The 24,510-nt window shown below is 47.1% G+C and overlaps 1 protein-coding gene and 1 non-coding gene across 4 annotated transcripts; one reads left to right on the top strand and one right to left on the bottom strand.

Moving 5' to 3' along the window:
* The first annotated feature begins 10,762 nt into the window (after positions 1–10,762).
* FOLR1 (folate receptor alpha) lies at positions 10,763–19,338 on the top strand. Of its 3 annotated transcripts, none has more exons than XM_012456897.2 (5): positions 10,763–10,846; positions 13,583–13,758; positions 18,313–18,501; positions 18,654–18,789; positions 18,940–19,338. In XM_012456897.2, exons 2-5 carry the CDS (start codon positions 13,591–13,593, stop codon positions 19,212–19,214), a joined length of 768 nt encoding a protein of 255 aa, XP_012312320.2. In that variant the 5' UTR covers positions 10,763–10,846; positions 13,583–13,590; the 3' UTR covers positions 19,215–19,338. The 3 variants fall into 3 exon arrangements, with proteins under 3 accessions (XP_012312320.2, XP_012312321.2, XP_064221648.1); XM_012456898.2 differs by having other exon boundaries at positions 10,774–10,846; positions 13,571–13,758; XM_064365578.1 differs by lacking the exon at positions 10,763–10,846 and adding an exon at positions 11,012–11,274.
* LOC135270286 (U7 small nuclear RNA) lies at positions 16,248–16,310 on the bottom strand. Its single transcript, XR_010338447.1, has one exon. It is a non-coding gene; the product is annotated as a U7 small nuclear RNA (small nuclear RNA).
* Positions 19,339–24,510: the final 5,172 nt, after the last annotated feature.

Here is a 24,510-nt window from a genome sequence, read left to right on the forward strand (position 1 = left end):
GAGGTGAGAGAATCACTTGAGCCCTGGGAGGCTGAGGCTACAGTGAGCCGTGATTGTGCCACTGCACTCCAGCCTGGGCAACAGAGCAAGACCTACTCTCAAAAAAAAAAAAAAAGAGAGAGTGAGAGAGAGAAAGTGCCTGTTACCTCACAACCTTGTCAACACGGTATGCCATCAAACTTTGGTTTTCTGTTCATCTTACAGGTGGGGAAAAGGGCATCTCAGTGCAGTTTTCATCTGTCATTGTTCCTAAGATCTGTCCATGTTGACCTATTGAGATCTTAAATTACCGGGTAAAAATCCATTCTATGTGTACATCACACTGAATTCAGTCTCCTACTGATGGGCATTGGAAGGAATAGGTTTCTTTTATGATTCTGACATTGCTGAAAGCCACAGGCCAGTTATTTGGTAGAATATCCCTTATTTGGGTTAATCTGTTTCCTCATGATTCATTGAGGTTATGCATTTTGGGCATGAATATCCTACGTGGTTATCTCATGCATCACAACAGGAGGCATGTGGTGTGGGGTTTGCCCATTCCTGGTGATGTTAACTTCAATCTTTTGGTTGAGATGTCTGCCAGGTTTCTCCACTACATTTTCCCCTTCATAAGTAATAAATATGTTGTAGGGAGAGACTGGAAACTATAGACATTCTATTCATCAGCACACTTCCACCTACACATTCTACTGTCTAATGGACATTTTTTTAAAAAAAGTAAAAACAAGACCAGGTTCACACCTGTGATCCCAGCACTTTGGGAGACTGAGGCGGGTGGATCATGAGGTCAAGAGATCCAGACCATCCTGGCCAACATGGTGAAACACTGTCTTTACTAAAAATACAAAAATTAGCCAGGCATGGTGGTGCACGCCTGTAGTCCCAGCTACTCGGGGGTCTGATGCAGGAGAATTGCTTGAACCCGGGAGGCAGAGGTTGCAGTGAGCCGAGATCACACCACTGCATTCCAGCCTGAGCGACAGAGCAAGACTCCATCTCAAAAAAAAAAAAAAAGTAAAAACAAAACCTAAATATGTCCTATTATATTACACCTCTTTCACCAACCATTTAATATTTTCCAGGGGTATCTACTGTAAAAAACAAACTTCTTAAAATAGCACAGAAGGCCATGCCCCTCCTCTGAGCCCTCAAGCCAAATCTTTCCCCGTACCACCTCTGTAAATGAGCTCCAGTCACACTTCTCATGTTGCAGGTCTTTGCTCCAGCAACTCCTTCTCTGCGAGCCTGAAATGTTCTTCATTATCCTCTGCAGGCCTGCCCCTTGTGGTCACTCAGATGGTAACCTACACGTCCCCCTAAAATGACTTCTGACCGCTCAGCCTAACAAAGCCGCCCAGCTGATTTCTCATCACACCATTCTGTGCCCTTGTGCGGATTTTTGTCTACTGGGTTTGTTGTCTGCCTTTCCCCTAACAAAACATACTCTCCCGACAGCAGGGTTGTGTCTATGTCATTTTATGCTCCATCCCCAGGGCCTGGGTTAGTGCCTGGCACCGAGAAGGTGCTCAGTAAGTTAAGGAATCACTGCATCCATTCTGTCAGTCAACTAATGCTTTCTGAGCATCCAGTCCACTGGCCCATGCTGGTCTCAGCCAACAGGAAGGGAATTGAGTTCTTTGCAAGGTCTGGTGGGGACAGACAGTTCTGAGAACCAGTAACTGTCAGAACAATGAGAGGGAAGCACAGAGTGTGGTGTTGTTCTGCTGAAGCCCACAGAGGTCAGGGAAGCCTCCAAAGGAGTAACGTTTGCCAAGCACAGAACAGCACCAGGAATGGGACTCCAGGAAGAGGTTTTAGTAAGTGTAAAGGCTTAGAGGTAATAGAATTGTGAGAAAATTCCAGGGTGGCTGAGATAGAAGTTATGTGGGGAGTAGGCAGCCGATAAGGCCAAAGAGAAACACTAGATCTACATTCGTTAGGACGGTGCCCTGTGGGCCCCTCACAGAGCTTCTCTCCTGCAACTGCTAGGTGAAAGAAGTCAGGCTTAGAATCAGACTGAGATCTGTAGTTTCTGCAGCTGGGAAGACGAGTGATGTGAGATTGCATGTGTGATGAGCTGGCACTCAGGGAAGAGCTCAGGTTTCTCTCCTCTCTAACTCTGAGGCCCCTCTCCTGTTCCTGAAGCCCAGAGTCTCCACCTCTGTAAGTCAAACACCTTCCTGTTATCTTTGCCTGGTCCTAGGGCAGCCTTCAGGTTGGGGTTGGAAGGAATGCCAATGGTTAACATTGTGGCTAATTTTTATATTTTTAGTAGAGACATAATTTCAGCATGTTGGCCAGGCTGGTCTCGAACTCCTGACCTCTGGTAATCCCCTCACCTCAGCCTCCTGAAGTGCTGGGATTACAGGCAGGAGCCACTGTGCCTGGTTTCAATAGCATTTTAATGCCTCAACCCCAAAGAGAATATGGGACATATGTAACACGTATGTTTGCTTAGAACACATGCAAGCAACTGTCATGAATATTTATAGCACCTCCTAAAACCTGTTAAATATGTATGTTTAGCCAACTCTTTTAGCATAAAACCCCTGTTCTACCCTCGCTGCACTTCCCAGCCTGCAGGTTGCAACCCATCATAAGAAATAAAGCTCTCCTAGGCCTGGCACAGTGGCTCACAACTGTAATCCCAGCACTTTAAGAGGCTGAGGCAGGCAGATGGCTTGAGGTCAAGAATTTGAGACCAGCCTAGCCAATGTGGTGAAACCCCATCTCTACTAATAATACAAAAATTAGGCCAGGCACGGTGGCTCATGCCTATAATCCCAGCATTTTGGGAGGCCGAGGTGGGCAGATCACCTGAGATTGGGAGTTTGAGACCAGCCTGACCAACATGGAGAAACTCTGTCTCTATTAAAAATACAAAAAATTAGCCAGGCATGGTGGTGCATGCCTGTAATCCCAGCTACTCCAGAGACTGAGGCAGGAGAATCGCTTGAACCTGGGAGGCGGAGGTTGCGGTGAGCCGAGATCGCACCATTGCACTCCAGCCTGGGCAACAAGAGCAAAACTCCGTCGTAAAAAAAAAAAAGAAAGAAAAATTAGCTGAGTGTGGTTGCGTCTATAATCCCAGCTACTTGGGAGGCTGAGGCAGGAGAATCACTTGAACCCAGGAGGCAGAGCTTACAGTGAGATCGTGCCACTGTACTCCAGCCTCGGTGACAGAGTAAAACTGTGTCTCAAAAGAAAAGAAGGAAGGAAGAAAAGAAATAAAGCTCTCTTTTCCAAATGTAAAGATCTTGTGATTTTAAGCTGACATAATTGATGACAAGAGTAAGATCTATGGAGCAGCCAGGTTCCCCCACCGTGAGTGAATGCACTGCTGCTTGATGGAGCCATTGGTAGCACAGTTACCTCCCTGACAGCTTTGGGAGGAAGGTGGGTAAGCTCTCCCCGATAAGATCTCCTGCTTTTACGCTGAGATTTCGGAGACTTTATTTTTTTCTCTGATCTCCTCCATCCAGATCCTGCAAGGGCTATCTTTGTTGGCCCCAGCTTTCTAGTGGGAGAGGTTGGGGGCAGTTCAGCCTGACTCATCATCAGGCCCATCAGGTTTGGTGAGGATGCTTGCCCTCTAGTGGCACTCGCAGGGATGTATTTATGTGAATGCTGTTACAGGGAACTTAGGTTCTAAGGGGACAGACAGTCCCTGACCAGCCACCATCAGGAATTTACATGTTTCTGAATTATCAGGAAAAAGTATTGTGAGTATTTGGGATCTTAGAAAAAGCTAACCCGGAACAATTTAAAGCTTTATAGGCCAAAATGGAGAACTTCTGACAGATGTTGACATGCCTAAATTAGTTTATTTGCATGCACGATGAGAACAGAGAGGGTTCTAGACATCTGAGAAGCAATGGGAGGCCTTTTTTTTTTTTTTTCTGAGACAGGGTCTCTGTCACCGGGACTAGAGTGTAGTGGTACAATCATGGCTCACTGCAGCCTCGACCTCCTGGGCTCAAGCCATCCTCCCACTTCTGCCTCCCAAGTAGCTGGGACTATACGCTACTATGCACCACCACACCCCGCTACCATAGGGGTTCTACCATATTGCCCAGGCTGGTCTCAAATTCCTGGACTCAAGGAATCCTCCCATGGGAGACCATTTTTAAGTGGTATTAAGAGAGCTCTAAACAGTTAGGAGTCTCTGATAACCTCCTTAAATGAGACTAATTCAAAACTGAAGGAGTTTAATTCAAAACTTGACCAGTCTCAACTGATTTCAACATCTGTGAGTGATGGAAGAAGGTATCACCTTCTCTAGCCGAGGGAAATGGATAGAGCGGTGTCTAAATGTTTGAGTGGTATCCGAAGCAGAAAGGGAGCTGTTGTCTTTCAGGGGCCACCGTGCCTGCTGTTAGGAAATGCCATTTGACTTGCAAACTGGTTATGGTAGTTGCTGATGAAGAAGATGAGGAGCCATGATGTCAATTCTTTTTTACACAGTCTTTCTTCCTGCCCATAACCACACTTCAATCACCATGGGCAATGACTGAGATAAATTTTGCATTGTAAAACAGGGATGAAAAAAAAAAAAAAAAAAAACCAGGGATGTAGCAGTAATGGAAAAAGTATCATCACGCATAAAATTTGGAAAATGCAACATGAGACTTCCATGTCATGAGACCAGCATATTCAAACCTATCTGCCACTATTAGTCAGATAGCTGGAGACCCTGCAAAAAGCCTTACAGCCCAACGAAGTCTCTGAATTAATTGCTTTAGATCGTCTTTTAGCCAAACAAGGAAGAGTCTGTGTGGTGGTCCCCAAGATCTGTGGCACTTACATCAACATTTCAGGTGAAGTAGAAACTATATAGGGCTGGGCCCAGTGGCTCATGCCTGTAGTCTCAGGTACTTAGGAGGCTGGGGCAGGAGGATCGCTTGAGCCTAGGAGGCAGAGGTTGCAGTGATCAGAGATCATGCCATTGCACTTCAGCCTGGGAGACAGAGCAAGACTGTCTCAAAAAAAAAAAAAAGAAAGAAAAAGAAAAAGGAAAGCTGAGTGTGGTGGCACATGCCTGTAATCCCAGCTACTGGGGAGGCTGAGGCAAGATAATTGCTTGAACCTGGGAGGTGGAGTTTGCAGTGAGCTGTGATTGTGCCTCTGCACTCCAGCCTGGGCAACAGAGCGAGACTCCATCTCAAAAAAAAAAAAGAAAAGAAAAACAAAGGAAAAAAATTTCCAAACAAGCTAAATGGTCACAAGAGGTATGAACTACTGATCCTATCAATTTCCTATTTAGTTGGCTTTCTACCAAACTGGGAAGTTCCTTTCAAGATGCCATTCAAGTCCCTGTTGTCATCATATGTCTCCATCAACCTTTTCTTCTTAACATTTAAATTACTTATAATATGTATAACCAACTGCTTTAGGTCTGCTGCTAAAACCAGAATTATGCTGGCTCAATGCATAGAACTTACAGACAAGTTGTTAAATTGGTATCCCTACCTTATGGCCCTTATGTTGCTTGATAGGTCTTAGGCGATAATGAGTGCCTGCCTACCTCTATTCCTGTCTGGCCAAGATGTTTAATTGGCTATAAATCTCTTGTCCACAAGGCTCCCACCAAGGGACTGGATGGACTTGGGGCAGGTAGCCTCACCATCCTGGCAATGACATGGTACAAATTTGGCCATTTATGCTGCCTGTGGCAGATCTCAGCTAAAAGAAGGAAATGTGGAATAAAAAGAAAATCTGCTGGACGTGGTGGCTCACCCCTGTAATCCCAGCAATTTGGGAGGCCGAGGTGGGCGATCACCTGAGGTCAGGAGTTTGAGACCAGCTTTGCCAACATGGTGAAACCCTGTCTCTACTAAATATACAAAAATTAGCCAGGTGTGGTGGTGTGCACCTGTAGTCCCAACTACTCAGGAGGCTGAGGCAGGAGAATCGCTTGAACCTGGGAGGCGAAGGTTGCAGTGAGCCAAGATGGTGCCATTGCACTCCAGCCTGGGCGGCAGAGTGAGACTCCTTCTCAAAAAAAAAAAAAAGAAAAGAAAAGAAAAAGAAAATCCAAGGCCCCCTTAACTGATTGAATAAACCCCTCTTGGCCGAGGAGACCCAAAAAAACTTCAAAATCTAAGTTTCCTGGCTATGATAAGGTAGGAGACTGGTCAAACCCCAGTACACCATCTTCCCTTCTGTTACCAGGCTTTTTTCCTAAGAGTTAAGCAGAAACCAATCCTGGAACAGGATGGGAAACTCCTCTGCTGATTTCAACTTCAACACCTGATGCTGTGGCTAGCTGTCCCTCTTTTATTCTTGAGTGTTTTTTTTTGTTTTGTTTTGTTTTTTTGGGACAGGGTCTGGCTCTGTCACCCAGGCTGGAGTGCAATGGCACAATCTCGACTCACTACAGCCTCTGCCTCCTGGGTTCAAGCGATCTTCCTGCCTCAGTCTCCCAAGAAACTGGGACTACAGGCACACACCACCATGCCTAGCTTATTTTTATATTTTTTTGTAGAGACAGAGTTTTGCCGTATTCCCAGTTTTGCAATTTTGCCAGGCTGGTCGCAAACTCCTGGGCTCAAGAAATCTGCCTGCCTTGGCCTCCCAAAGTGCTGGGATTATAGGCATGAGCCACCGAGCCCAGCCTCTTTTTGTGATTCTGATATGACAGCTGACCAGCTCACAAAACATTCCTTCTGATCAATTCCTATCAACCATGGGCTGGTTCTGGCCAATTTATAGAGGCTGCACACAAAGTGTCTTTGTGTCCTATGTTCCGTCTTTTTAATTTAATTAATTTTTTTTTATTGTAAAGGTTTTGGCCACAATAATGTTTCACCTTTTGAGATATACAGCTTAAGTCTGCATTTTAATGTTAAGTCTTGGCTGCAATCCTAGCACTTTGGGAGGCTAAGGTGGGAGAATTGCTTGAGCCTAGGAGTTTAAGCCCAGCCTGGGCAATATAGTGAGACCCTGTCTCTCTCTCTCTTTCTCTCTCTTTTGTTTTTTTGAGACAGACTCGTGCACTGTTGCCCAAGCTGGAGTGCAGTGGTACAATCACGGCTCACTGCAACCTCTGCCTCCTGGGTTCAAGGGATTCTCCTGCCTCAGTCCCCACTGGTAGCTGGTATTACAGGCATGCGACACCATGCCCAGCTAATTTTTGTATTTTTAGTAGAGATGGAGTTTTGCCATGTTGGCCAGGCTGGTTTCGAACTTCTGACCTCAGGTGATCCGCCCTCCTCAGCCTCCCAGAATGCTGGGATTATAGGCATGAGCCACCATGCCCAGCCTTCTGTCTCTATTTTTAAATAAAAATATAAATAGGCTGGGTGCCGTGGTGTGTGCCTGTAATCCCAGCACTTTGGAAGGCCAAGGTAGGCAGATCATTTGAGACCAGGAGTTTGAAACAAGCCTGGACAACATAGTGAAACCCAGTCTCTACTAAGAAATAATACAGCAAAAATAGGTAGGTGTGGTGGTGCACACCTGTAATCCTAGCTACTATGGAGGCTGAGGCAGAAGAATCACTTGAACCCACAAGGTGGAGGTTGCAGTGAGCTGAGATCATGACACTGCACTCCAGCCTGGGTGATACAGTGAGATTCTGTCTTAAAAAAAAGGTTGGCATGGTGGCTCACACCTGTAATCCTAGCACTTCGGGAGGCTGAGGCAGGCAGATCACTTGAGGTCAGGAGCTTGAGACCAGCCTGGCCAACATGGTGAAACCCTGTCTCTACTAGAAATATAAAAATTAGCTGGATGTAGTGTTGTAGTGTCAGGCGCCTGTAATTCCAGCTACTCGGGAGGCTGAGGCAGGAGAATCTCTTCAACCTGGGAGGCGGAGGTTGCAGGTTGCTGAGATCGTGCCACTGTACTCTAGCCTGAGCAACAGAGCAAGACTCCATCTCAAGTAAATAAATATAAATAAATAAATAAAAATGAAAAAATAAAAAAATTAATGTTAAGTCTCAACTCCAAAGTGAACACAGGATGTTTTCTTAGTACACATGCGTGTGACTCCCTTTCATGAACATTCATAACTTCTCCTATAACCTATTAATATGTATGCTAGCCAACCCATTTTGCATAAAACTCCTGTCCTACCCTTCCTCCCTCACATTGCCTGCTTTTGGTCTCAGCCAAAGGCTCCACTTACCAGCCTGGAGGTTGCAACCCAGCATAAGAAATCATATTGTTTCCAAATTATGAATCTGGTGATTTTAAGTTGATACTTCCCAGGTTGTCACAAGATTCAGGTGTGGCTCACTGTTGCAGGACACAAGCTGGGATCTCCTGGGAGTTGGTCTCTTCCTTCTTTTTTTTTGAGACAGAGTTTCACTCCTGTTGCCCAGGCTAGAGTGCAATGGCTAGATCTTGACTCACTGCAACCCCTGTCTCCCGGGTTCAAGAGATTCTCCTGCCTCAGCCTCCCGAGTAGCTGGAATTACAGGCGCCGGATGCTATGCTTTCCAGGTTCAAGCAATTCTCCTGCCTAAGCTTCCCAAGTAGCTGGGATTACATCCACCTGCCACCACACCTGGCTAATTTTTGTATTTTTACTAGAGATGGGGTTTTACCACATTGGCCAGGCTGGTCTTGAACTCCTTGATCACTCAGGTGATCTGCCCGCCTCAGCCTCTCAAAGTGCTGGGATTACAGGCGTGGGCCACTGCACCCAGCCAGGGCCTTCCTTCTTGGTTGATTTTCCTCCAGAGATCCAGCTGTCCCCTCAGGCTCCCCTGCCTGCCTCCTCCTTGGGTCCAGACCTGTGGCATTGCCCAGGTTACTGGGCCCCCATCTTCCCTACACTTACTGCCACCCATAGGCTGATGGCTCCCACATCTGCATCCAGCCTGGACTCTTCCCCTGAACTTTTCCCTCTACAACCACCTCCCTCTGGGCCAAGGGCAGACAGGCATCCTGACAAAACTGTTCTGTGTTGCATCCTGACCAAACTTGCCCCTCCCTCTCCCTTTTCTCATCAGTGGTACCACCATGAGCTCAGAGAATTTAAAAAATGACTTCTGTTGGGGGCGGGGAAAAAAAAACCAATTAAAAAAATGACTTTTGTCATGGCCTGGGTGGGGATGGGGGGAAGAGTCTAAATTAGCCCAGGATCATAGGTGCTGTAGAAAGGATGCCTGATTGGGGGAGGGGGTCAGTGAGTTGGGGATGAAAGAAGAGCTTGGACCTTCAAACAACTGAGGGATCTGATCAAAAGATTCAGAACATCTGTGAATTTGTGGCTGGTGGTGAGTGACATCTGGGCTAATGAGGTTGTGGGAGTTGGTGGCTCTACAATTTATGGCCGTGGGAGACCCTTGCTTTCTATCGCTGACTGGGAGGTTGGAAGCCTGGGCTCTAGTCGTTGCCCTGAAATTGGCTCTGCCCTTTGGAAACCAGCCCAACCCCGTATATGGGTGCCCTTAGTCCCAGTGGTGACGAGGGATTGAGAAAAGGAAATAAAGACAGAGACACAAGAGTAGAATTTACAGCATGGGTCCAGGGAACCAATGCAAGCTCGAAAACCATGTTGGCCCCAGCTCTGGGCTCCAAATACTTTTATTATGTGTGCATTCTCACTGATCTTACCAGCGTGGAAAGGGAGAGTAAAGGAGTAGGTAAGATAGCCGGGTGGAGAGCGCTTGTGATCCTTCTAAGACATGCTAATCTAGTGCTCTGAGTTTTCAACAGCACTTGAGATCCTTCTAAAACTGCTAAACTAGTACTCGGAGTTTATCACCCATTGTTATCAGGGTGAGGCTGCATCAGAAATATAGCGGATTAGGAGCCACCGGTCTGACCACATCCAAAGCATCAAGGGGCTTTTATCTCCCAAGTATTGAGGACACAGAGCAATTAAAATCACTCCGTGGCCGGGCGTGGTGGCTCACGCCTGTAATCCAAGCACTTTGGAGGCCAAGGCAGGCGGATCACCTGAGGTCAGGAGTTCGAGACCAACCTGACCAACATGGTGAAACCCCGTCTTTAAAAAAAATAAATAAATAAAATAAAACAAAATAAAATCACTCCATATTCCAAGAACCTAGGCAGAGCCTGAGGCGTTCCATGATCTCTGCCCTGTAAGGCTTTTCTCCTCCTTGCCAGCTGCCATCTGCAAAGACCCTCCGATCTTGTAAGCAGAGGTCACCTCCCTTCTCAGAGATCTTTGCATAAGCCCTCTTTATGAGGCCCTCATGCAGTCTCCATGTTGAGAAGGCTTTTGTGGGACCAGAGTAGTATTCCCTGCTCTGCAACCATCCCGAGGTGTTCCCTGGTGTTACTGCGGTCTCAGATGGTCTTTACCTTAGGCCTCCTGTTGCCGCTTGATTTCTAATTGACTGCAACAATAATACAGTTTAGTTCAGTGTATAAACTTCAGTGTACTCTGAGCCAAGCAAGTTTATAATTAATTAGCTAGAATTAACATAGGTCTCCCCCTGGCCATCTTGACCCACATGTCTTGATCCTCCAGATCTCATTTTCCTCATCTGTGTAATAGGACAGGAGTTGGAAACTGATGAGATTAGCTCAAAGGATCCCAGCAGCTCAGGCTATAAGGTTTTTTTCAGACCTGAGCTTCTGGAAGAAAATGGGGTAGGTGGAGCTTAGGGGCTGGCCTGAGGCCTGCACTGTTAATTCACCCCCTCCCACTCCCCTATGGAGGCCTGGCTGGTGCTCACATGCAATAATTAACTGCTGAGTGGCCTTCGCCCAATCCCAGGCTCCATTCCTGGGCTCCATTCCCACTCCCTGCCCCACTGCCCGTCTCCTAGGCCACTAAACCACAGCTGTCCCCTGGAATAAGGCAAGGGGGAGAGTAGAGCAGAGCAGACGCCTGAGCCAGACCGAGAGCCACCTCCTCTCCTAGGTATGACACTCCCCATCCCCCTTCAGAGGCCACACACCCTATGGTACTCCCAGCATGTGTTAAGGATTTGCTGAACTGGAAGGGCCCTCTGTTTAACTAAAGCCCAGAGAGTCTTGAAGTGGAGACTGAGGCCCAGACCAGAGCGTGGCCTGCCCAAGGTTAAACAACAAGTTAGTGTCCATCCCGCTGAACTAGTACCTGGGCTCTAGCCCTGCAGTCCAGCACTGAGTTCTCAGTTCTTCTAGTCTGGGGCCCCAAGGTTGGGAGTGGAGGTCATGATTGTTAGGGGGCGGTCATAGCTGGACCAAGACCTGAAGGTGAGACAAGAAAGGTGGGAAGGGGGCTTGCCGAGTGACACAGGTCACAAGGACAGGAAGAGAGCCTGGCTTCAAAAGCAGCCACAGCAAGAGAGACTACTGACTGAACAGGTAGGCTCCCCTGGGGCTGGGGAAAGTATTTTCCCAGCCCCCAGCCCCAGCACTGTGTGTTGGTCACCCCCATGAGACCCCAGCACTGTGAAGGTGCAGGGGGCAAAAGGAAAAGAACTCTGACCTGGACTTAGGTAGTTCCTGCTGTGTGACTTGGGATGGCCCTCAATCTGTGCTCAACTGATTCTGCAAAGATTAAACTGGCTATCATTTGTTGATTTCCCCTTCCTATATTTAATCCTCACAGAAGAAAGCTAAGCCTCAGTTTGCTTCTCTTTCCTTCAAGGCCAAGGAGAAGGTGGAGTGAGGGCTGGGGTGGGACAGGCTGAGCGGGAACCCCATGCCCTAAACTGTTAGGTTTTGTTCCCCTGGGAACTGAACCCAAAGGATCACCTGGTGTTTCCTGACAGTACAGATTTCTCTGGCCTGGCTGTCCAGATTAGTGAGTAAGTGGGTCCACAGAGGCATGACTGGGTCCTGGAATGAATCAACCATGAAAGAATGAATGAACACTAGAATCACTAGAGTAGCAGAATAATGGATTGTAGGGCAGGAATGAGAGAGAGCTGCCGGGTGGGAATTCAACTCCAGGCTTCTCTGAGCCCTGCTGTGCAGGGCTCAGCTCAGGCCCTGCCTAGAGCCCTGGAAACTTTTACAATGAAGTATTTTGGTGTCAAAATCTGACCTGAAAAGGAGCCCCCGTCAAGAGGAGAGGAGGGGCAACGTGGGGGCAAGGCAAGCTTGTGAGCAGGAAAGACCTGTCCACTTTAGGGACTGGTATGTGGAAAATGGGTTAGAAGGAGACAGATGGAGAGAAGTCATAGGAAATAAATTCTGAGCATTTTAGGAGAGCCCAGACACCAGTTGACCAGTGGAGAGAAGGAAACAGTCACCTCCCAAAATTCAATGTCTGAGGTCAAAGGATTGAAGTTCTGTGATGACCAGGGAGAAGCCAGCTCTGTGGTAGGGGGCTCAGAAGCTCCCCAAGGCCCCAGGGCTGTCTAGCTGGCTGCCCCCTGCCAGCCTGTGCCCTGCGACACCTCCCCCCCAGCCCCCAGATCCCATGGTTTCCAGGAGGGGCTTACTAAACTAGCCCAAGTGATGAGGCTAGAAAGGGCTGGGGCCAAGGCTTAAAAAGCAAAACGAAGCCAGGCGTGGTGGCTCATACCTGTAATTCCAGCACTTTGGGAGGCTGAGGTGGGCAGATCACCTCAGGTAGGGAGTTTGAGATCAGTCTGACCAATGTGAGAAACCTTGTCTCAACTAAAAATACAAAATTAGCTGGGCGAGGTGGCACATGCCTGTAATCCCAGCTACTCAAGAGGCTGAGGCAGGAGAATTGCTTGAACCCGGGAGGCAGAGGTTGCAGTGAGCTGAGATTGTGCCATTGCACTCCAGCCTGGGCGACAAGAGCGAAACTCTGTCACACACACACACACAGACACACACACACACACACACAAAGCAAAACAAACTTACAAAAAACCACACTGCAGCCCCTCACTGAAACATTTTTGTCAAATTTTTTTTTTTTTGAGAGAGAGAGTCTTGCTCTGTCACCCAGGCTGGAGTGCAGCAGTGCGATCTTGGCTCACTGTAACCTCCGCCGCCCGAGTTCAAGCGATTCTCCTGTCTCAGCCTCCCTAGTAGCTGGGATTGCAGGCACATGATACCACGCACAGCTAATTTTGTATTTTTAGTAGAGATGGGGTTTCACTTTGTTGACCAGGCTGGTCTCAAACTCCTGACATCAGGTGATCTACCCTCCTTGGCCTCCCAAAGTGCTCATATTACACAGCACCCAGCCCATTTTTGTAAACTTTTACAACAAAGTGATTTGGTATCAAAATCTGACCTGAAAATTAATGTGAGGTTATGTATAGTTTTAATTTATTCCACCAGTGTAACTGTTTCATCCCAGAATATGCACTTGATTATTGGGTATATGGAAATTATATTATTTTTGTATCACCTTTTATTAAATCACAAAAAATTTTAACTCTGAAACATTTGAATGGCATTGTGGACCTATGGCAAACTCCTGGCTATTTCTGCATTTTGCCCAAATCCATCCTTTAATTATATCACTTGAACTTCCCGACCACCTGGATAAGGGAGAGGCTCAAGCCAGAGAGGGGTGGTATCTAATCCCACCTCTCATTGGATCTGGGAAGACTGAGGGAGATTGGGGGCAGGGCTTGAACTGCCCCAGGCTTCAGTCGAGGCCCCACCCTCCTGGAGTCCTGCCCACAAATTAAGGCCCCACCTCTGCATTCCTTGGTGCCATTTACCACAGCTCTTCCTTCAGGGACAGACATGGCTCAGCGGATAACAATACAGCTGCTGCTCCTTCTAGCTTGGGTGGCTGCAGTAGGAGGGGCCCGGACACCAACTGTGCGGGCCAGGACTGAACTTCTCAATGTCTGCATGGACGCCAAGCACCACAAGGAAAAGCCAGGCCCCGAGGACAAGCTGCATGAGCAGGTGGGCCAGGGGGTGATCTGGGGTGGCGAGGGAGTGGCTCAGGAAGAAGAAATCGGGACATGGAAATGTCAAACCCCATTCACTGATGAAGGCAGACAGACCCCCCAGAGGATCCCTTCCGTTTGTATTAATACGGGAGATTATTTCACAGATACTGTGTGCCAAATGTCGGTACAATGCCAATAGCTCGCCTTCTTGGTTGTTGAGTTTCCGCATTACACAAAGAAGGAAGCAGGCCCAGAGGGGAGCCTGGAAATGGAGTTGGAGAGACCCATCCTGTGGTTGCTTGATTTAGGAGTTTAGCCCAGGAATGACTCCTCCATAGATCTGAGAGAAGAAACTGCACACTGTACATAGTGACTTCTTCTCTGCTTGCCCTAAACAGCTCAAGAAAGGAGAGTCTCTCACAGTTTTTGTTTGTTTGTTTGTTTGTTTGTTTTTTAGTAGAGACAGGGTTTCACCATCTTGGCCAGGCTGGTCTTGAACTCCTGACCTCGTGATCCACCCACCTCAGCCTCCCAAAGTGCTGGGATTACAGGCATGAGCCACCATGCCCAGCTTGTTTGTTTTTTGAGATGCAGTCTCTCACTCTGTCCCCCAGGCTGGAGTGCAGTGGTGCGATCTTGGTTGACTGCAACCTCCGCCTCTCAGGTTCAAGCGATTCTCAGAGTAGTTGGGACTACAGGCGCCTGCCACCATGCCTGGCTAATTTTTGTATTTTTAGTAGAGACAAGGTTTCACTGTATTGGCCAGGCTGGTCTCAAACTCCTGACCTTGTGATCCGCTTGCCTTGGCCTCCCAAAGTGCCAGGATTACAAGCATGAGCCACTGCTTCCGGCCATCTCACAGTTATGAGGCTGGGTACAAATAATTCTTTTTTTTTCTGAGACGAGGTCTCCATATGTTGCCCAGGCTAGTCTTAAACTTCTGGACTCAAGTAATCCTCCCACCTCGGCCTCCCAAAGTGTGGGATTACAGAAATGAGCCATGTGCCTGCCTGAAGCATCTTGGTTCATGCATCTAGTAAAACTTTGGGTTGTGATGTCCTGAACATGATGATATAACTAAAGAAAAAACAGAGAGAAAGTAATTTGTAGGCCAGGTATTATGGCTCACACCTGTAATTCCAACACTGTGGGAAGCTGAGGTGGAGGGGATCACTTGCGCTCAGGAGTTTAAGACCAGCCTGGGCAAGACGGCAAAAACCCATCTCTACTAAAAAATACAAAAAATTAGTCAGGTGTGGTGGCACGTGCCTGTAGTCCCAGCTACTCAGGAGGCTGAGGTGGGAGGGTCAATTGAGCCCAGGAGGCAGATTGAGCCACTGCACTCCAGCCTGGGCAACAGAGTGAGATCCTGTCAGAAAGGAAGGAAGGAAGGGAAGGAAAGAAGGAAAGGAAAGGAAGGTAATTCGTAGTATGCATTTCGTTTTTTTGTTTTTGGTTTTTGGTTTTCTTTGAGAATGGAGTTCTTGTTGACCAGGCTGGAGTGCAGTGGCACGATCTCACCTCCGCCTCCCGGGTTCAAGTGATTCTCCTACCTCAGCCTCCTCAGTAGACACAAGCCACCACACTCAGCTAATTTTTTTTTTTTTTTTTTTTTTAGTAGAGACGGTTTTCACCATGTTGGCAGGCTGGTCTCGAACTCCTCACCACATGATCTGCCCCCCTCAGCCTCCCAAAGTGCTGGGATTACAGGTGTGAGCCCCTGTGCCTGGCCTTAAGTGCACATTTTATTTATTTATTTTTTTGAGATGGAGTTTTGCTTTGTCACACAGGCTGGATTGCTGTGGTGCAATCTCAGCTCGCTGCAACTTCTGCCTCCAGGGTTCAAGCAATTCTCCTGCTTCAGCCTCCAGAGTAGCTGCAATTACAGGCACCCACCACCACACCTAGCTAATTTTTGTGGGTTTTTTTTTTAAAGATGGGGTTTCACCGTGATGGCCAGGCTGGTCTTGAAATCCTGACCTCAGATGATCCACCCACCTTGGCCTCTCAAAGTGCTAGGATTACAGGCGTAAGCCACCGCGCCTGGCCTCTTAATTTTTGTGTTTTAGTAGAAATGGGGTTTTGCCATGTTGGTCTCAATTCTTGACCTCAAGTGATCTGCATGCCTCCACCTCCCAAAGTGCTGGGATTACAGATGTGAGCCACCGTGCACGGCCCACATTTTAATATTTAGCTTGTCAGCCTTAAGTAATGAGATTCAGAAAGCTTGAAGATAGCCACATAGGAGCATAGATTCAAGTTGTCCTGAATTTCACAGCAGTCACAAGTTAGTTTTTAAGGAAAAAGAGTAGTTCCTGTTTATCGAGAATTTATAATAAAATAACATAAGCAATTGATTGGCTATACATTGTTTTCTGTATCACAAATTCCAGGAACATAATGGGTGAGGCAGCTAGTTAGAAACAAAACTGCCTCCCCAGTAGCTGGGATTACAGGTGCATGCCACCACACCCGGCTGATTTTTTTTTTTTTTTTTTTTTTTTTGGCTTTCCAGCAAAAGCCCGGAAAGCCTGCTAGACAAATTCTAAAAGAGCTGTAACACTGATTTTGTATTTTTAGTAGAGACAGGGTTTCACCATGTTGGTCAGGCTAGTCTCCAACTCCTGACCTCAGGTGATCCACCCTCCTTGGCCTTCCAAAGTGCTCGGATTACACTCTTGGACGCCTGGGGTTACAATTTTTTTTTTTAGAGACAGAGTCTCCCTCTGTCATCCAGGCTGGAGTGCAGTGGTGCAATCTTGGCTCACTGCAACCTCCACCTCCTAGGCTCAAGGGATCCTCCTACTTCAGCCTCCAGAGTAAGCTAGGATTATAGGCATGCACCACCATGCACAGCTAATTTCTGTATTTTTAGTAGAGATGGGGTTTCGCCATGTTGGCAAGGCTGGTCTTGAACTCCTGACCCCAGATGATCCACCTGCCTCGGCCTCCTAAAATGCTGGGATCACAGGCACGAGCCACCACACCTAGCCTTTTTTTTTTTTTTTTTTTTTTTCCTAAGAGACTGAGTCTTGGCCGGGCTCAGTGGTGGCCTGGTGGCTCCCGCCTGTAATCCTAGCACTTTGGGAGGCTGAGGCGGGTGGATCACCAGGTCAGGAGATCGAGACCATCCTGGCCAACATGGTGAAACCCCCTCTTTACTAAAAAATACAAAAAATTAGCTGGGCGTGGTGGCGCGTGCCTGTAGTCCCAGCTACTCAGGTGAGGCAGGAGAATTGCTTGAACCTGGGAGGTGGAGGTTTGCAGTAAGCCGAGATCGCGCCACTGCACTCTAGCCTGGCGACAAAGCAAGACTCTGTCTCAAAAAAAAAAAAAAAAAAGAGACAGAGTCTTGCTCTGTTTGTTGCCCAGGCTGGAGTGCAGTCCCCCAATTTTGGCTCACCGCAACATCCGCCTCTCAGGTTCTAGCGATTCTCATGCCTCAGCCTCCTGAGTAGCTGGGACTACAGGCACATGCTGCTGTGTCTGGCTAAATTTTTTTTTTTTTTTTTTTTTTTTTGAGACAGAGTCTTGCTCTGTTGCCAGGCACCAGGCTAGAGTGCAGTGGCACAATCTTGGCTCACTGCAATCTCTGCCTCCTGGGTTCAAGCAATTATCCTGCCTCAGCTTCCCAAGTAGCTGGGACTACAGGCGTGTGCCACCACACCCAGCTAATTTTTGTATTTTTTTAGTAGAGATGGGGTTTCCACCATGTTGGCCAGGCTGGTCTCGAACTCCTGACCTCGTGATCCGCCCGCCACAGCCTCCCAAAGTACTGGGATTACAGGCGTGAGCCACTGCGCACGGCTGTCTGGCTAATTTTTTTTTTCTTTTTTTTCTTTTCTCCCCTTGCTCCCCCTCCCTGGCTAATTTTTTATATTTTAGTAGAGACAGGGTTTCACCATGTGGCCCAGGCTGGTCTCGAACCCTGAGCTCAGGCAACTCACCCGCCTCGGCCTCCCAAAGTGCTAGGATTACAGGCGTGAGCCACTGTGCCCGGTCAGGTTACAATTTAAGTTGTTTTCACCTTCAAATCTTTGTCACCTCAGTGAGGCCTAATCTGACCACACTATTACACTGCAATTCCCCAGCCTTCTTCCCTGCTTAATTTTTGTCTAAAGCAATAATCAAGTGATGTGTTAATTGTTGTAACCCCAGTTTCTTTTTTTTTTTTAAAGACGGGGTTTCACCATGTTGGTCAGGCTGGTCTTGAACTCCCGACCTCAGGTGATCCGCCCACCTTGGCCTCCAAAGTGCTTGGATTACAGGTGTCAGCCACCACGCCCAGCCTGTAACCCCAGTTTCTACAGAAGTACCTGGGTGAGAGTAAGTGGGATCTCAAAGGTTGAATTAACAAATTTTGGAATGACAGAACCTCCAGACAGGAGCTCCCTTCTGGGCTCCCACAGTCTGACGGCCCTCTCCTCTAAAGAGGTCCCAACAGCAAGTATTTTCCTGGATGACTTCCAGTGGGCTGGGGAATCAAGGACGAAGAGGGGAGATGTTGCATATGGAATATTCTGGCTGTGCTGGCTGTGGGCTGAGTCATGTGTCTTTCCCCATCCAGTGTCGTCCCTGGAGGAAGAATGCCTGCTGTTCTACCAACACCAGCCAGGAAGCCCACAAGGATGTTTCATACCTATATAACTTCAACTGGAACCACTGTGGAGAGATGGCACCTGCCTGCAAACGACATTTCATCCAGGACACCTGCCTCTATGAGTGCTCCCCCAACTTGGGGCCCTGGATTCAGCAGGTATACATGGCTTCCTGCAGGTACAAGACCTAGCAAAGGAGCTGAGCTTTCCAGGCATCTCTGCAGGCTGCTTCCTCAGCTCCAGTTCTATTCAGGGCTGGGTTGCTGGGATTCTTGTGCCTGAGCCTTTCTTTTCTACCAAAATCTCCCAGGTGGATCAGAGCTGGCGCAAAGAGCGGGTACTGGACGTGCCCCTGTGCAAAGAGGACTGTGAGCAATGGTGGAAAGATTGCCGTACCTCCGACACCTGCAAGAGCAACTGGCACAAGGGCTGGAATTGGACCTCAGGTGAAGGCTGGGGTGGGGCTGAAAGGGAGGGATTTGGAAGTGGAGGTGTGTGGGTGTGGAACAGATGTGTGACAATTTGGGGTTGTAGGGCTGGCAGACCCCAAGACAGTTCTGGGCCCAGTTGCTAAAGGTCTTCCCTTTTCTCTACAGGGTCTAACAAGTGCCCGGTGGGAGCTACCTGCCGACCTTTCTATTTCTACTTCCCCACACCCACTGCTCTGTGCAATGAAATCTGGAGTCACTCCTTCAAGGTCAGCAACTACAGCCGAGGGAGCGGCCGCTGCATCCAGATGTGGTTCGACCCGGCCCAGGGCAACCCCAACGAGGAGGTGGCGAGGTTCTATGCTGCAGCCATGAGTGGGGCTGGGCCCTGGGCGGCCTGTCCTGTCCTGCTCAGCCTGGGCCTGCTCTGGTTGCTCAGCTGACCTCTCTGTTTACCTTCTGATACCTGGACATCCCTGTCCTGTTCAGCCCCATAACTCCCAACTGTTTGGTTTCTGCTCCATGGTTGGGCCTCTGACAGCTACTTTGAATAAACCAGACACCTCACATGTCTTGAGGATTATTTGGGTATGAATGACAATGCGACTCTTTTGTCTCCCAATTCCCATTGATTGAAGCCAGTGAGACTGGGCCAAATCCCAGCTCTGGCACATGCTATAAACTAGTCTGATACTTAACTATTCTTCTAACTTAGGAGACATTTGTAGCTCTCAGCTTTATTTTTCACTATAGCTCCAATCTAGAGCCAAGCCCAGGCCTTTTTTGTTTGTTTGCTTTGAGACAGGGTCTCACTCAGGTGACTGGCCCTGGGTAGTCTTGCAAACAAGGCCAATTGATGCATTATGTTCTCTACAAGACAAGTAATACCAAACAAATATTATTTGTTTACAGATATATTTGAATTAGTGGAATTTAAGATAACTACCATCTAAAATCAACTTTTTCTTTTTTGAGACGGAGTCTTGCTCTGTCACCCAGGCTGGAGTGCAGTGGCATGATCTCATCTCACTCCAACCTCTGCTTACTGGGTTCAAGCAATTCTCATGCCTCAGCCTCCCAAGAAGTTGGGATTACAGGCATGTGCCACCATGCCCGGCTAATTTTTGTGTTTTTAGTAGAGACTGTGTTTCACCATGTTGGCTGGCTGGTTTCCGAACTCCTGACCTCAAGCAATCTGCCTGACTTGACCTCCCAAGGTGCTAGGATGACAGGTGTGAGCCACTGTGCCTGATCTATTTCTTTTGGTTATTATTTTGTGTGTTTTTGTTTTTGTTTTGAGATGGAGTCTCTCGTCCAGGCTTGAATGCAGTGGCGCGATCTCGGCTCACTGCAATGTCTGCCCCTAGCTTCTCCTGCATCAGCCTTCAGAGTAGCTGGGACTACAAGCATGTGCCACCACGCCTGGCTAATTTTTGTATTTTTAGTAGGGACAGGGTTTCTCCATGTTGTCCAGGCTGGTCTGGAACTTCTGGGCTCAAGTGATTCTTGATTACACTGGGATTACAGGTACGAACCACCAAGCCTGGCCCACTTACTTATTTTTTGGACTAAAAGCATAGGTGATGAATGCAAAAATGGATAAATTGGACTTAGAATTCAAAACTCTTGCTCTTTAAAAGACACTCTTTGTGGCTCACGCCTGTAATCCCAGCACTTTGGGAGGCCGAGGCGGGTGGATCACGAGGTCAAGAGATCGAGACCATCCTGGTTAACATGGTGAAACCCCGTCTCTACTAAAAATACAAAAAAATTAGCTGAGCCTGGTGGCGCGTGCCTGTAATCCCAGCTACTTGGGAGGCTGAGGCAGGAGAATTGCTTGAACCCAGGAGGTGGAGGTAGCGGTGAGCCGAGATTGCGCCATTGCACTCCAGCCTGGGTAACAAGAGCAAAACTCTGTCTCAACATGGAGAACATGGAGAAACATGGACAACATGGAGAAACCCTGTCCCTACTAAAAAAAAGAATTTTTTTTTTTTTTTGGAGACGGAGTTTTGCTCTTGTTACCCAGGCTGGAGTGCAATGGTGCGATCTTGGCTCACCACAACCTCCACCTCCTGGGTTCAGGCAATTCTCCTGCCTCAGCCTCCCAAGTAGCTGGGACTACAGGCGCGCGCCACCAGGCCCAGCTAATTTTTTTGTATTTTTAGTAGAGACGAGGTTTCACCATGTTGACCAGGATGGTCTCGATCTCTTGACCTCGTGATCCATTCGCCTCGGCCTCCCAAAGTGCTGGGATTACAGGCATGAGCCACCGCACCCAGCAAGACACTCTTAAGAAAATTAAAAGAAAGCAACAGGCTGGAGGAATATTTGCAAAACACATTTGATAAAGGATCTGTATTCATAATATACAAAGAACATTTACAAGTCAGTAATTATAAGGCAGACAACCCAATCAAATAATGGACAAAGGAAATGAACAAACATTTCATTAAAGAAAATACACAGGTTGGGTGCGGTAGCTAATGCCTATAATCCCAGCACATTGGGAGGCTGAGGCAGGCAGATCACTTAAGGCCAGGAGTTCAAGACCAACCTGGCTAACATGACAAAACCGTGTCTCTACTGAAAATACAAAAATTAGCCAGGTGCAGTGATGCATGCCTGTAATCTCAGCTACTCGGGAGCCTGAGGCAGGAGAATTGCTTGGATCTGGGAGGTGGAGGTTGCAGTGAACTGAGATTGTGCCACTGCATTCCAGCTTGGGTGACAGAGTGAGACTCTCAGAAACAAAAAAAGAATACACACAAATTATGAGTAGTTATATGAAAAGATGCTGACGTTATTAATCATTAGAAAGTTGCAAATTAAAATCCCAGTGATATACCATTTTATACCTATTAGGATGGCAATAATAAATAAGATAGGCAGTAACAAATGTTGGCAAGGATGTGGAGAAATGGGGACCCTCTCACAGTGCTGCTGTGGTGTAAAATGGTACAGCCCTTTGGAAAACAGTGTGGCAGTTTCTCAAAAAGTTAAATGTAAAACTGCCATACAACCTAAAATTCCACTCCTAGGTATCTACTCAGGAGAAATGAAAACAAACATAACAAACTTAAATATGAATATCCATAATACTATGTATCATTATACATAATAGCCCCAAGCTGGCAATAACCTAAATTTTTAGCAACTGGTGAATGGATAGACAAAATGTGGTGAATCCTTACAATAGAAGACTGTGCAGCAATGAAACATAACGACACATGCTATGTCATGGATGAGCCTCAAAAACATTACGCTACGTGAAAGAGGCCCAACGTAAGAGGCTTCACGTGGCACGATTTCACTTACATGAAATGTACAGGAAAGGCAAATTTATAGAGGCAGAAAATAGATTAGTAGTTGCCTGGGACGGGAAGTGAGAACAAGGATTAATTGTAAATGGACATGAAGGGGGATGAAAATTACTTGGGGGATGATTCTGAGTTTCTGTGGGGTGTGCCCATGAGGGAAAGTATTCTAACAAATTTGGCTTGTGGCTCCATAAAAATCTATCATCAGAGACAAACTCCATTCCCATCATGAACTTTAAAAGATTGGTTGGAGGCTGAGTGTGGTAGCTCATGCCTGTAACCTCAGCACTTTGGGAGGCCAAAGAGGGTGGATGGCTTGAGCTTAAGAGTTTGAGACCTGCGTGGGCAACATGGTGAAATGCAGTCTCTAGAAAAAAAAAAAAATTAGCTGGGTATGATGGCATGTGCCTGTAGTCCCAGCTACTTGGGAGGCTGAGGTAGGAGGATTTCCTCAGCCCAAGGAGTTTGAGCCTGCAGTAAGCAATTGTACCACTGCAGTCCAGCCTGGGTTGACAGAGTGACACCCTGTCTCCAAAAACAAAACAAAACAAAACAAAACAAAACAAAAAACATGCTGGGATTTGTCAGTCAAGGAGTGAGTCTATCCTTGGTGTGGATAACATGAGAGTCATTTAGGAGGTGGCCCATTGACCAAGGACTTTTTTTAAAAAAAGAGTTTTTATTCCAGTTGGCACAGGTAAGGTTTGCTAAACTGAGTGTTGGAGACCAGAGCCAGGGAAAAGAAAAAGGCTATATCATATGACTAGCAAAAAAAAAAAAAAAAAAAAAAGGAACATGAAGTACATTACCAAAAATACCAAGACAATAACCACAATCATGTATCTTTAATTAACTTTACTCCTTCCTTGTCTAGTTACATGTTCTTGGGCTAACATCTTCCTCCAGAGAAGTATTCTGCCTTGGGGCTGAAATTTTGCTAGAAATCCCTAGTCTCAGGACTCTGATAGGTTGGCTTAACCAAGTGTTAGTTTATGATGATGATGTCAGATACATGGATTTATTTCCTGTCAGCAAAGTATAGTAGGTATCTTTAGAAAAACAAGAGGGGAGAATAGAAACAAGTTGTTGAGCTGAATGTGGTGACACGTGCCTGTAGTCTCAGCTACTTAGGAGGCTGAGGTGGGAGGATGGCTCGAGCCCAGGGAGGCCGAGGCTGTAGTGTGCGGTGATCATACCACTACACTCCAGCCCAGGACGTCAGAGTGAGACCCTGTCTCAAAAAAAAAAAAAAAAAAAAATAGCAAACAGTTGTTGAGAGTATCAAATGGCCTGGCCAATCTATTCATTTTCAATATCAGAATGAAAGAAGAATATTCTCTGGGGCGTACTACATAACAGCATAAACCTACCGGGGACTGCTAGATTTCATGAGGTCTCAGATCATGGCTACATTGAGGAGAACCTATTATTAGAACCTGGGGAGGGAGCAGGAGACAGGGAGGTTCGTCTTTTCAACCGATTTAACTAACATTTTTCCTTAATTTTTAGACAGAGTCTTGCTCTGACACCCAGCCTGGAGTGCAGTGGCATGATCTCAGCTCACTGTAACCTCCACCTCCCAGGTTCAAGCAATTCTCATGCCTCAGCCTCCTGAGTAGCTGGGACCACACACATGTGCCACCACACCTGGCTAATTTTTTTGTGTTTTTGGTAGAGATGGGGTTTCACCATGTTGGCCAGGCTGGTCTCAAACTCCTGCCTTCAAGTGATTCACCCACCTTGGGCTCCCAAAGTGTTGAGATTATAGGCACGGGCCACAGTGCCCAGCCTAACTTATGTTTGAGAACTCTATTTGTCTTAGTTGGCTGAGCTCTGCAGGTGAAACAGATAATGAATGTATTTACAAATCTTGAGGGCCTTACAGTCTATTTTATAACATGTGTACTCCAATTGCTACCAATAATACAAGGTTAAACTATGGAATAAAATCAACATGGGCATGAGTTTGACAGTCTTCATGTAAGGCCTTGCACATGAATATGAGTATACTTGTATCCATCCAGGAAGGTCCACAATCATAGACACAACACTACCTTACATAAAAATGATCTTGGCCAGGTGCGGTGGTTCACACCTGTACTGCCTGGATGACATAGTAAGACCTCGTCTCTACAAAAAATAAGTAATTAGCTGTGTATGGTGGTGCACACCTGTAGTCCCATCTATTTGGGGAGGCTAAGGCTGGAGGATCGCTTGAGCCCAAGAGGTCAAGCCTGCAGTAAGTAGTGTTTGTGCCACTATACTCTAGCCTGGGTGACAGTGAGACCCCATTTCAAAAAAAATATCATCTAGAGGGAATGAGCCCCTCTTTTTGTTCTGACAACTTTTTCCATTTGTGGACATGATGGACAAGGCAGCTCTTATAATACTGATACACTGATTTTAAAAATATGGAGCA

This window comes from Aotus nancymaae, unplaced genomic scaffold (genome assembly GCF_030222135.1).
Source record: "Aotus nancymaae isolate 86718 unplaced genomic scaffold, 86718_ANA_hifiasm-v0.15.2.pri h1tg000059l, whole genome shotgun sequence".
Classification (NCBI taxonomy): Eukaryota; Metazoa; Chordata; class Mammalia; order Primates; family Aotidae; genus Aotus; species Aotus nancymaae.